General features: G+C 34.3%; 1 protein-coding gene across 1 annotated transcript; it reads right to left on the reverse strand.

The window, feature by feature from the left end:
* Window positions 1–742: 742 nt before the first annotated feature.
* Window positions 743–13,343, reverse strand: tpp1 (tripeptidyl peptidase I). Its single transcript, XM_032547171.1, is given in 14 exon segments — window positions 743–1,593; window positions 1,595–1,627; window positions 2,945–3,070; window positions 4,003–4,164; window positions 4,252–4,372; window positions 5,624–5,693; window positions 7,002–7,190; window positions 8,716–8,914; window positions 9,952–10,121; window positions 10,200–10,321; window positions 10,998–11,148; window positions 11,227–11,366; window positions 12,791–12,865; window positions 13,224–13,343. Coding segments are annotated over 14 exon segments (1,677 nt in total). The 5' UTR covers window positions 13,235–13,343; the 3' UTR covers window positions 743–1,485.
* Between the last annotated feature and the right edge of the window lie 963 nt (window positions 13,344–14,306).

The following is a 14,306-nucleotide window of genomic DNA, read 5'->3' on the forward strand; positions in this document are numbered from 1 at the left end:
AGGTACAAAACGACATCACAGCGCTGCTCCTGTGAATAATTGTGGTTTGTTTTGTTTGGAGTAACACGAGACACTGAGAGCAACTCGATACTGAAAGGGTTGAGAGAGTTTGCACAGGAATTCAAGTTTCATCACAGCTGATTTGTTTCAAATCTACAGATTAAAATATGCTAAAGAACAAAGATTTAAAGCTTATATTGCAAAGTGGATTTCCTCAGAAAATGAGAATTTTAACATTTACTGGATGATTAATTGTCCAATAAATTATTTAAATAATATTTTAAGGTTTTTCAAGTTATATATTGATAATGGTATAATTATGCAAGTTTGCCCTGAAAGACAAAACCTTTATTATTGTAAAGCCCACTTAACACTGGAAGATCCAAATAAATAAAAACACAAATCAATAAATAAAACCCATGCAACTAAAAAAAACAAAATCTGCACAAAACTATAAATAAAATGGATTATAAAATCTCTAAACAAAAAAATATGAATGGAAATTGAGCTCATTTTAACTTTCTTTTCTACATTATGATTCATTGTAATTTACGAGATTAACTTTGTGAATTGAATTACCTGAAATTCAGTTAATATTTATTGAGGTGCATCCATATTTTCTCCTTTTTTAAAAATGTTTTTATGCTGATAATCTCTTCATTTTGCAAGCTTGCTAGTCTTTTTGGACAGTTAAACATCAAAACTACAAAATAAATTTCAAAAACGACTCGAACATTTCTGATTAAAGTATCAAAAAATCTTTTTAATTTTTTTCTTCTGGATGTTTTTCCGACACAATACAATTCAAAAATCCTTCACATTTTTATTTTAATTTATAGGAAATAAAACTCCACATATTTGATTTGTGATTTTGCAAAGAGTGCATTGTGGGTAAAACTGCTGAGTCATTGTCAAACCCACACATGACTGTGCATTTCTATTATCTCATGGCCAGCAGAATCAAATTGAAGAACCTGTTAAGCCACAAATAGTGTTCCTGTTTTATCTTAGTGATATGAAGTGCATGCATTTGTTAGAATTAAAGGAAGTTAAAATAAGTCATTTGATCTGATATATTTGTGTTCAGTGCATTTTTCTGACCCTTATGAGTTTATCTATTCATAAACTACATTTTCTTACCATTTCTGCATAAAATTTAAAAGATCCCTGAAAATAAAAGTTGCATATTTGCCCCAAATTTGAGAAAATACTGTTTAGTAAAAATGCATTCATTGCAAATAAAAAGCAACAGCGGTAAAGCTTTAAAAATGATTCCCCCGGCAGATCCAACACTAGATGGAAGAATGTGATTTTAACCCAGACTGATAGGAAACTCGAATGATGATTCATTAAAAATGGAAAAATCAGCAGCAATAATCCAAAGTATGGCCTTTCCACTGTCCCGCCTTTGGCACCAAAAACCTGACCGTCGGGTTGAGCTGGGTGCAGCAGTTCCTTTCCCAGCTCTGGCAGGGTCGGTTCTGTTCACTGGGACAGCAGGGCATCCAGCAGTGCGGGGTAGTTGGGCGTCCCCCAGCCGGTGACGGGGTCCCATGATGGGGCGGCGCAGAAGCCCTGCCCCTGAACCTTCTCAGTCCAGGCAGCCCAGGTGACACCCTTCAGTCACCTGCAGAGAAACATGACATTCACTTTAACGTGGAGATGAAAGTCACTGACTAGAATAGACTAATGTTAATAGATAAAAGGACATTTTCTTAAAAACTTGAGTTTTCTTTCGCATCAAGACTGCTACATTTTTCATAATATGCTAAATTTAAAAGTAAAAACATTTAATTTTAACATTATTTTGAGTCAGCTGTATTAAATACTGACTAAATAAACAGAAAAATTTAGTTTTCTCCCATTATTAAACCTAGACACAAACTGAAACGCAGTAACTCACGACAGCCGTTAAAATCAGTCAACGTTTTTTCAATCATGTCACAATTTTCTCCGCTTTCCTGCCATATTATTCTCACCTTAGCAGCACAGCAGCCATTTAGAATGAGAAAGTGACGCAGCGCTAATGAAGTGAAACTATATTTAGAAACATAACCGCATAAAGGGCATCGGACTCGGTTTGGACCGTTCCTCTTCACCGTTCTATAATGGCCGCCATCTTTGTTTCTACATCAACGGCTGCGCTTAAGGATTACCAGCGGCGCCCCCTGCTGGATGGCGGCCAAACTACAACACTAAACGAAGGTATAAGCCTACATTATTAGTTAATAATTGCAACAACTTTTAATCTAATAAACCATTAATTGACTAATCTAAGTTGATTAACTGTTTGCATACCTACTTCGGTGTATAATCCTGACAAAATCAACGTGGCTCCTTAAAGATAAAACTATACTATAACTTGCGTAAATATAAAAACTGTTTTAAAGTCATAATTTCTATCATCAAGAAGGGGAAACTAATAAAAAAAAGTAATTGCCCCCTAACCTAATAACTTGTTGTTTCACACTTGGTCAACTAAGTCAGTCAAGACCTTTAAAAAAAAATCACTAATAGTGAGGTAAACCAGTAAAACCCTTTTGGATCTACAATAATCTTTCCAACAACAAAAAAAAACACCATCATATAATTAATCATATAATTGAGTAGACTAAAACAGTGAGTATTCTTTGGGGAGTTTTTTGCCTGGCCCTCTCCTAGGAAGGTTCTCCACTGTTCACAGTTTTCTCCACCATCTTTTAGCCTCCTTCATGTTGTCAGACAGGTACTATTGAAAATTATTTTCAGATCAGGCATGCGCTTTTCTAATTAAATTGAATCTATCCTTCCAAAAATGTAGTTAATCACAAGTAGTAATTTGTGATTTACCATACCAACAAGATAGTCTAATATTATGATGATCTGGAAACTCAAAACAAAGAATAAATGGACAAAGTTAGAATCTTGGAACTGATTTGTTGTGAATAAAGGGCTTCAGACTCACGTCAAACAGGCTGCGTCCTTTCAGCTTGTAGAGGCGCGGGTTGAGGAAGCCGAGCGCCGGCAGGCCCTTGGACAGACGCTGGCCGTTGATGAGGGACAGCATGCCTCCAACCACAGGAGTCGATGCCTGACAGGAGCAGGAACGAAAGCTCAGAATAACTCAGAGATAAGTGAAGCTGCAAACACTTTAAAAATGCTAAAAATGTGAGCTGTCTGTAAAAACAAACAGCTACTTCACAAGAGAGGCGAAAACCTCCTTTATTTAGCAGAAACTTTGATGTTTGGTTTAGATTAATAAATTAATCTAAAGTTGATTGATCTCATCAGTTCGACAATTAATTGATAAGCGGCCATTTTCTCTTGTATCACGACGGTTGATAATCTTTTCATATAAAGGGCAAATTTTCAGAATAAGTTGAATTTATAAAAAAGAAGTATTCAATAATATTTTATTTACAATAAAATATTATTATACATTACTATAAATTATAATATATTTTATTATAAAAGAGTATATATATAATATATATTATATGTTATCATATACATTATAAAATATATTTGCCATAATACAATTATATATTAAACATAAAATATATTTTATTAATAAAAATATTGTATTATATTTTTATAAAATATAGATCATTTTATAAATAATATATTTTATTTAGAATATTTTGTAATAAAATATAAAATATTTTAAAATTGTATACAATTATGAAATATATTTTATAAAATTCTAAGACAATTTATAAAATTATGTCTTATAATTTGTGATCTGTATAAAATACTGACTGAATAATCAGAAGATTTTGTTTTTCACAGATAAAACTTAAACATATTTATAAGGTATAATAAAACAGTGGGCCTGGAGGGAAAACCTCTTAGGTTGCAGAATAGAAAAATAAAAATATTCGAAACACTTAATTCCCATGTTTATATATTTTTCTATCATGTTACGATTTTTCTGCGTTATTTTCTCCTCTTTTCTGTCCGTAGTTCATGGATTGGGAGTAATTTTAATGTAATACTTTATTAATCGACGGTGGTTCGGGTTACCGAGGTTCCGGACACCCAGGGGATGGGCACTCTGTTGCTGACCACCCAGTAGTTATCAGACAGGGCAGCCATGTCCGGGTAGGCCCTGCCGCTTGTATTGAAGTACGACTGAGGAGGAAGAGTCGCCGTTACGCTCTTCAGGTAACCCTCCACCGCGCTGACCTAAACATAATAAAAAACAGAAGCTATTAGTTACACATTTAAAAATAATAGGTGAGGTAACACAAAGTGTTTGTGCCGTTTCTGGACCTGGTAGTCGGGCATCTTGAAGACGTTGCTGAATCCTCCCCCACTGATGTAATCTGTGACTTCATAAGTTACTTTAAACGGGTTTTTAAAGGAAGTTCCTCCAACTGTGGTCACATAGGGGCTGAAAAATAATGAACCACTTAGAAACCGTCTCATTAACACAGCAATAAATAAACATTTAATCGCCCTCCCTTACATAAACACTCAAAGTCCGTAAAGGTTTTAATGTTTTGACACTTTTATTGGGAATTCATGGCACAACTGTGAAGTGAAAGAACAATTATAGATGGTTTTATCCTTTGTAGAAACAGAAATCTAAAAGGCAGTTCCAGCTTTGAGCATCTAGATGTGTTTTATTTTATTTTTTCTTGAATAGCTTTAATTAGATTGAGGAGTTCGACTTTGACTGGGACATTTGAACCATGGACTATAATTTGGTTGAAACCACTCCATTATAGCTTTGACTATATATTCACTGAAGGGCCAAAACGATTAATCGGACTTATCATGATGATTTGATTATTCAAAAAATCATCAATTAATTTAGTAATCGATTAATCGTCAACTGGAGAAAATAGACTCAAATAGGACAATTTCTGAAGGAACAAAATGTCCAGAACTTTAATTAAAACTGTACAAAAAATATATACATTTAGGATCAAATAAAACCTTTTTAAGTATTTTCTCCCCGTGTCATAAGTATTTTTTTAAGCTCCAAATGCATCCTGTACAACAAATGAAATGGTATGTTATGATATTTTAGGTGAACATTTTTTATTTTCTTACTTAAAAAAATTATTGAATAATTTGTTTATTTGCATCTTTTAATGTATTTCTAATATTATGTAAAAAAAAAAAAAAAAAAGGTTTAAGTACTAAATGAAAAATCTGCAGAAAGTGCCAAAAAATATTTTATCCAATTAATTAAAGAACATATTAGAGAGAAATATTTTTTCTTTCAATCAAATGCAAAATACAGATGTTTTTTGGACATTTTTGGCTCATTTGCTCCTCTGAGAATGTTGTTCTTTCAGCAATTAGCTGTGTATTAACCCTGTATACTGCAGTTAATCAATTATTAAGTTAGTTGACGATTATTTCAATAATCGATTAATCATTAGGTTTCCTCTGTTACATATTCAAAGCTTGAGGTATTGTTTTCAAACCTAACACCTCTCGAAACGTCCATTCTCTTATTTATGAAGAATTGCATTTGGACTTATTAGTTTATTTTAATTTCATAAATAAACCTTTATTTTCTGTTTGTTTCTAACAGATAATAAAACATTTCTGGTTGTAATGTGAATAAACAAATAAACAGATAATTGAATGCTTTAGTGTAAAGGTTTGATTTGAGGATTGGGAGGCCTACCTGGAGGCAGGAAAACTGGGCCTGAAGGTGTTTTCTTTCCCCAGATGTCTGCATCCAGCGCCGCTGTCGCCTGAACACAACACCAGGCTTCAGATAAGGTGACAAAAAAGCTGAACTCATAAAAAAAGTCTTTGTGTATTTCTGATGAATGGAAGTTTTTGTTCCTCACTGAGGTTTTCTGAATCATTTTTAAAAACAGGAAGTCGCAGTAATTTTACAACCTAAGAGTCGCACATATCAGCCATCACATGATTGTCGACCTTATTACAACCTAAAGCTGACTAAAGGTCATGCTTTGCTGATGGTGGAGGTCAGCTTTTTTCACTGTAAAAACACAAAATATTCCCAAATGCTTTTGGTTGAGTTTCTAGAGCAAATAGTCTTTTAGTACTAGGGATGCACCGATAGAGATTTCTGTCAGATCGCCAATTATAAATCTTTAAAAAGCCTGACCTGCCGATTCCAATGTTGACTTATAGCACTTTTTTTGTCTGAAAGTGTCGCTAATTATAGCAAGAAAGTGTCTGAGTTGGTAAAATTGAGGTGATTATTGGAACTGGAAATGTGCAGAGATGATCTGTTGGACCTGTCCGTCAGTCAAACCTCTCTGACGGCGGAAGCAGAAAAGGATAGTGGATGATTTTTAGACCTTGGCTAAAGTAGATAAGGTCAGCTTCACATGCAAGGATCAGCTGCTCAACAATATCCTAAAATTAAGGAAATCGGCGCCAATAAATCAGTGCAGCCCTACTTACAACACTTAGAAAAAAAAACAACTAACTGACGAGAAACTTTTCATCAAGAAATATGATCTCGTTTAAAGTCAATAATTTCTTAATATTGATGAAAAAGTAGGGGATGAACAGATGTGAAAATATGAGCCGATATCAATATCAGATGTTGCTGTTATGGCCAATAACTGATATTTTATGTATTCACTACTGTTTTGACACCTTTGGAGAAAACAAGTACAGAAACAGACTCCAACAAGTTAAAAATAAATATCGGTTGTTCATATCGGCCCAGTTTTGTTCATCGGACCGATACAGATATGTTAAAAAATGACAAACATTGTCCCATACCGATGTTAGTGCCGATATATCGCTCATCCATATGGAAAAGCTTTTTGTTCCATTGGTAAATTATTTCACATTTCCCCCATGCTATGAGTGAATAATCAGTGGAACTAGAACTTTATTATCAATATTAAGAAACTATTGACTTAAAACAAGCCATTGCATTTAGCTGAAAAGTTACTTGTAAGTTAGTTTTATCTAATTCAAGTGTACCAAGTTATTTGTATTAGAAATATCTTGGTAATATTTTGTGTTTTTGCAGTTTTGCGAGTGTTGTTGAACATCTGTAAGCGTTGACTGACCCGAGGCGAAGAGCAGAGAAAGACCTCTGACCCCGGCCTTCATGAACTCCGTGTTGATGCGCGTCATGTAGGCGGCGGACAGGCTGTCCTCGTCGTCGCCGTAGCTGATGGTGTGAACCCAGGGCAGGTCAGACATGTTGCTGAGCAGGACCATCCACTGGAGGAAAGGTTCCTGGGTCTCATGTCGACCTGGACAGGAAGCGGGAGAGGACATAATTACACAGCAAACAAACAAACCTAGAGTTTGGTTGCAAAACATTTCCATTTGTTTCTCGATTGGTTTTACTTGTAAAGCTGAATTTGTCTTTAATTGCATTCATGTTTTCAGTTTTTAAAAATGTTTCATTTAAGCTACGAATGTCTGGATTTCCATCAGGGTTGTAATAGTTTACTTTTATTTTGTTGCTTTTTGTCTAATTTAGTTTTAATGAGTTTTAGAGTGCTAGTTTTTATTAGTTAAACATTGTTTTGCTTAATATTTATTAGATATAGCATTAGTTTTAGTTGTTTCATGTTTTGGTTAATTTTTATATGCAAAATTAACACAGGATTATTTATACATTGATTGATGAATAATCAACAGAACATACTATTTTCACAAAATTTATTCAATTATCGTTGAACAACAAATGGACTCTCCCAACATTTCCTGTCGCCATTTTACGGACTAGCGGAGCATAAAGTACCATAATAAGTACCGTAAACTGCAGGGAAGAAACAAAACAATTTCACATCAGTTGAAAAGGATAATAAATAGATTCATAAACACAAAGCAAAGGATACTACATCAATAATCTAGTTCTGGTTACAGCTTCTCCCCATTAATTACCGTTTTTATTTATTTCAGTTTTTGTTAATTTCAGTTAACTATAATAACCTTGTTGTTTATGACCTTCTGTCCAATCTTTACATTCTGTATGAAAAAGCTGCTAAAGTCCAAAACCTTAAAAATATAAAGCCCCCCAAAAATGATTAAAAGCTTTAATACACCTACTGTGGCTTCCTGGACAATTTTTTAATTTATCTTTTGATTCAGATTTTTGCATAGTTTGAATTGTTTTGAAGCAATTTGTATCAAATTTGTCCAGGTTGAGCAGTTTGGGGTGAATTTTAATTCATTTTAAACTTGCATATATTAATTTATGTTCTTTTGTAGGTTTTTTTAATCTTCATTTTTAGTCACAAGAGTTAAATTTCCTTCAAAATATCATTTATTGTTCTCTAAAAGCTAACTGATACTTTTGCATTTACTGTAAATCTCCCAGTTAATTTCCCTATTTAGAACAACATAGGTAAGATAAGGGGAATGGTTAAAACTAACAGGTAAAGGGTTAAATTTTGATTTGTGGCAATTATTTAAGTTACTAATTAAAAAAAGAGGGAAAAATGTCAACATTTCTATTGGAATGGTTGCAAAATTATAATGCAATTTTGCAACTTAAAAATATAAAAATGACCAGAATCAGGAACTTTCGATCAAAACCTGACTGCCTGTTTGAAGCAAATTTCAGAAAATGTTAAAGTTAATAATGGTATTCACGAAAAAAGGTGAATACAGAATATTTTTGGCAATTTCTAAAAAAGGTATTTGTGTCTATGTGGGGAAAAATAAAGAGACTCTGTGAGGCTGAAGTATTACAGCTCTGTAAAACAAAATGGAGACGTTTTAAATGTATAATCTGAGCAGATTAGCATTTTTATTTGTTTAGCAGACCTGGATTGGTGAAGACCCATGTGGAGATGTTTGCTCCGGTGCTCATGATGTACTCCACGTCCAGGCTAGCCTCCAGGCCGGCTTTTCCTCCTCCCTGGGTGCCGACGACCCGATCCACCTCGGAGAGATGCTGGAAGGTCCCGCCGAACATCAGCATGAACTCGGCCAGGTCAGCTGGGTGGTAGTACTGCTCCAGAAACTGAAGAGGAGGATAGAAAAAAATTAGTTTTTCTTTTGAGTAACTCGGTTTTAAGCCTCTTGTCCATTATTATTTTTCATCACAATCCTTTGGTAAGCTAGCTGTAACGTCGCACTTTGAGCTGACGTCACGGCAAATAAACGGTCGTTTACATGCAGTCTCTAGCCGACCACCAGGGGGCGCCGGCGGGCCACAGTTTGAGAAAGACTGCTCTAATTTCTAATGGCTTCATAAACAGAAATTAACTACTTCACCATATTTTTACTCGGGTAAAAGGAAAAAGTAGCCAAGAAATTACTCAAAGAGTAAAAACGTATTAGGTAAAAAGTCTACTCCAGTAACCGATCAATTTATCATTCATTCAATATTTAAAAATTACATAATCTCCATGTAACAAATTATAAAGTTAAGTGGAGATTTTGGTATTTTAAGGACCAAATGGCAATAATTCATATAAGTAACAAAAATCAAACGGGCAAAAGAAAATTTTTCCAAATCAGTTTCTTTCAATAAAAGCTATGAAACTTTAACAGAAACTGCAGGTGTGTGTCTGGTGAGTCTTTGGTTTAAACGTGTTTGTTTTTCATTCAGTGGGTAGAAAATCCAGAAATTTTACTCAAGTAGTGATATTTCATAATAAAATTACTCAAGTTAAAGTAAAAAGTACAGCATAGTAAAAATAGTACATAGTTTCTAAAAAAGTTACTCAAGCAAATGTAATTGAGTAAATGTAACCCAAATCTGACAGTTACTTTATTTTTTTGCCATCCCCTTGCTATGTTGCACATTGCTTCATGCTATTTCTGATTATTTTTTTATTAGAAAATGATATACATTAAAAAAAAAATAGAAAAACATCAGATGAGACAACATGAAACATTTGTTGATCTTTTTGCTCTTCCAATGTTCTTTTGTAGATTGATTTGTTGTGGCTAAAGGGTGTTGATTGTGTCTCTGTTTCCACCAATGAGGAAAAGAATAAAAAAAAATAAAGTAAAAATAGAAGGAAAGTGAGAAAGGCTTAATAGGCTCCCAACCTGAGCGACGGCCTGGCTGTTGTTCTCAGCTGATCCCACGTCCGTCGCCGTCAGGTTGTAGCGAGTTCTCAGGACGGCTGGCGTCACGCCGAGGTGAACCCCCGCCTTGGAGCGCGGCCGCTTCCTGTTAGCGTCCTTCCCTTTAGGCGGGACACGATGAAGGCCTCCGACTACAGAAGAGCGAAACAAGATATCAGAACCGATCCGGACCTGAAAACATTGCAGTTTAGAAACGAGCAAAATCTCACCAAAATCCAGATGTTGGTGAACTTCATCATGGACTGAATACGGACTGGAAGATCTCACGATGGAGCGGCCGTCTCTGACGTAACGGTGAAATCTACTTCCAGGAAGAAGAGCCTCTGCAACCCTTAATGCAAAATAAAAAATAAAGAAAATTAAAAAATCTTGTTAAACTCACTACCATAATCAAAATGAACAGGTGTGCAGCAAAGAAAATATTTTTTATTCTTTGACGAGCTCTAGAGTTTCAGATTAAGAAACCAGATTTAAAACAGGAAAAAGATAGCTTGAATAAATACAAAGAGTAGCTTTAAATAATTGAATCAACCAAACCAGGGCTGAAACGATTAATCGCGATTAATAGGTTATTGAAATAATCGTCAACTAATTTAGAAATTGATTAATCGTTAACTGGCGTAAAGGGACTCAAAATAAAGGCTATTTGCTGAAAGAACAACATATTCAGAGCAGTAATTAAGTCAAAACTGTACAACATTTTTCTTGCTAAAAGTTAGTTGTAAGTTAGTTTTGTCTGGAATCTAGACCAAAAACACTTGGTAAGATTTTGTGTTTTTACAGTGTTTTGTGGGAAGCTGCCATTTTATTAGATTCAATCGGCTCTAATCTCTGCAGATTACAGCTCACAGTTTCACCATGTTCACTGCAAAGACAGGAACTTCCTCACATGATGAAAGCAGAACCTTTTCACAGAAGTTGCAAAACCGCAGAAGTACGAGTATCTGTGTCGCCTCCCAAGCGAGTGAATAAAGTAAAGTAAAGCAGATGAGAGCAGATGTGCTTACTCTGCAGTCATGCTGCACTGTAAAAAGTCCTGAGTGCGAACCGTCCGGCAGTTTGAAATCCCGTGAGTCTGCAGCCAGCGATGCAGCACCTTCTGGGTCAGCGCAGATGGACGAACCAGAGAGGAAACTTCCTGCAGACTCAGGTGTTTTCCTGCAGAGGACAGAGCATTTCTCTGTCACTTAGAGACAGAATCAGGTCCAACGTTTGTTTAAAAGCCTCATTGCCTACCGTACTGAGGCGAGTCGGGGTCCGACACCCGTCTGAGCGTTTCCTCCAGAAGGTCGACGTTCTGCTGCTTCAGGGCAAAGGTCAACTCCAGCTGCTCTGAAGGATCCACCTGACCTGCTTGGGTCCAGTCCTGCGGGAGTCTAAAAAATAATAATTCAGGATTTAATATCTGACATCAATAAATACGTTGATATTTTCGCTTTGACTGTTTATGGCAGGTCATTTTAACATATAATCAGCGTTTCCTGACTATTCCAGGTATAGAAATGCATTTTGACAAGACAGAACCACATTTTGACTATCCTGAATGGTAATTTAATCAAGTAAGTTTATTTTTATAGCACATTTCAGCAACAAGGCAGTTCAAAGTGCTTTACATAATAAAAACACACAAAAAAACCCAGAGTCACAGAAGACACCACACTGCAAAAACACAAAATCTTACCAAGTAATTATGGTCTAGTTTCTAGCGCAAATATCTTATTACACTTGAAATAAGGGGGAAAAAACAACAACAACAAAAAAATTACAAGCAACTTTTCAGCAAGATATAAGAGCTTGTTTTAAGTCAATAATTTGTTGTTCCACTAGCAGATTATTTCACTTAAATTATGGGGAAAATTTCTTGTTATAAGTGGAAAAAAAACCTGCTAATAGAATAAAAAATGTTATCAATATATGTTGTGCTATAAGTTTAAGTGCTTAGCTGAACAGGTTTTTCCTGAAAGTGAGATTTTAGCACCAATGCAACCAGCTGGATCTATAACGGTTATGGTAAAGTTTTAAAATAGTAAAAAATTACAACACTTGTTCTTGAACGTTAAGCATTAAATCCAGTTTATGGAGTTTTGCGATCACTATGAAATTGCTAATTCCAAAACAATGACACATTAATGAGCTGAGAGGATAAAACTTTAATAAAAGCAGCAGACCTGCTAACCCTGCTTTAATAGACACAGAAATACACAAATGACTTTAAAGACCATAGGAAATAAAATAATGCATGAGAACAGACTTCTTTTCAAATATATTGTTACCAAGATGTAATTTTTAATTTAAAAGAAAAGTAATTTCAAATGTAGAGAAATCCTTTCATGGAAGAAATATAGTTTCAGTAAAATCAGATTTTTTTTTAGACATTGAATTTTTTTTTACAGTTTTTTTTCTCCTGTGCAACAAAAACAAATGTAATCATCTGGTGGACTCTAGACACCTTCTAACTGCTTGTCACGTGATCAAAGGAGCGCGATTTGATTGGCTAAAAGCCACCGCGCCACTCGATCTAGTGTCGATTGCTTTGGCCTGGTCGACCAAATTTATGCAGGTGAAGTTTGGCTGGCGAATTTAAAGTAAAAAATAAAAATACAATAATAAAGTTGTAAAACTGCAGAGTGTAAATATTCAAATATTACAAATTTAACGCACAGAATAGAATAAAAAAAAGTTCTTAGACTATATTTCTTCCATATTCTTCAAATACAAATAAATCCTAACTGACCTCAAAATCATCATTATTAGTTTTAAGTAATAAAACTAGAAAGTGATGGAATAACAGTTTCCTTACATGACATTTTGGTCATATTCGAGGAACCCGCTGGAGACCAACGAGCCGAACAACAGAGGCACGAAGAAGGGGAATCTGTTGGAGAAAAACAAAATTAAATGGAGCTTTTCATTAAAATCACACCCGGAAGTTTGAAGTAAACACGCTGAAAGCAGCTTGTGTTTGTTATCAGACATTCTTTTTACATCTGCTGCTGTACTTTAATATCTGTTTCTAACAGGAATTGTTCATTTATAAAAACTCCGTTTATAAACATTTCATCTTCTTCTACCACAAAGACACATTTCAGCTCCAACCTGCGGCGGCAGCGTTCAATCTGGGTCACGTTACAAAAATAAAAACAAACAATCGCGCCTCAGTTTCACCGAATCCCTTCAACTGTAGTTAAGTTATGAAATATATTTTTAAAAAGTCAGAAGTTACGAGCACTTACATTGTGTTCATGGTGTCCTTGGCTGCTCCTGCTGTTTGAAGTCAGCTTGTGTCCTCTTTAATGAGCGGCTATACAGAGGACAGTCACGTGACGCGGTTCCACGTGACTGCTGACGTTTCGTTTTTTTTAAACACCGAAATAATTTTTATCTTTTTCCCTATCGTTTGCATTCCCGATGAAAGATAACACAAATCGATATTTTTTTTCTCTTTCTTTTTATTTATTTTTTTACATTTGAGCGTTATAAAATAAAATATTAAATAGTTTGCAATTAATTATATTCTGTAAAGGATTTTTTTTTTTTTCATGAATTAGCATTTGCTATTTTTGGGGTTGGTATCCATGTGATTTTTTTCTTTTTACAAAATTTTCCATAAATAATTTTATCCTGAAGCTTAAAACGTGAAAATGTTTTTTAAGATACATTTTCTAAATATAAATATTTATAACAGAGATATTTATTTGTGGCTCTAAATGACTGCTTTATGTTTGTTTTTGTTTTTTTAAAAAGTTGAATTAGGCTATGAAGGTTACAGATCCCTGACCAAACTCAGTGGATTTAAGTTACATCATCCAGTGTTTATGAATACAGCATTTTTTTTTACACAATGAAGGCAAGAAAAAGTGTTTTATGCTAGATAAAAACAGAAAGAAACTTTAAAAAAAATCAAATAGGATCAAGTAACGAATCAAATCAAGGCCAGGACTTCAGTTGAATACACGTAAACAGATAAATTATTACTGAAAACAATTGTTTCCTTCTTTATAAAATAAAAATATGATAAATTTGCTATAGTTAATTATTTTGCTTAAAGTTTTTAAAACTGGATTTCAAGCATTATTTGAAATAGGGGCTATATTTTAGAAACCGATGGTCAATTTAGATTAATTTCAGATTAAATGCCAGTAAAAATCATCAACAAAGATCTCTTTTGTGAAGACGCAACTTCACAAAAATACCTAAACAGGTAAATATGTATCGTCTGATCATTTGAGTTTTATTTAGTTTATTTAAAATATTTTGTCCAAAATACACAATTTAACACATTAGTGTTTCTTTTTTTGCCTTCAAGTTTATCTAAT

The sequence above is a fragment of the Xiphophorus hellerii genome, chromosome 19 (assembly GCF_003331165.1).
Source record: "Xiphophorus hellerii strain 12219 chromosome 19, Xiphophorus_hellerii-4.1, whole genome shotgun sequence".
NCBI classification, from domain to species: Eukaryota; Metazoa; Chordata; class Actinopteri; order Cyprinodontiformes; family Poeciliidae; genus Xiphophorus; species Xiphophorus hellerii.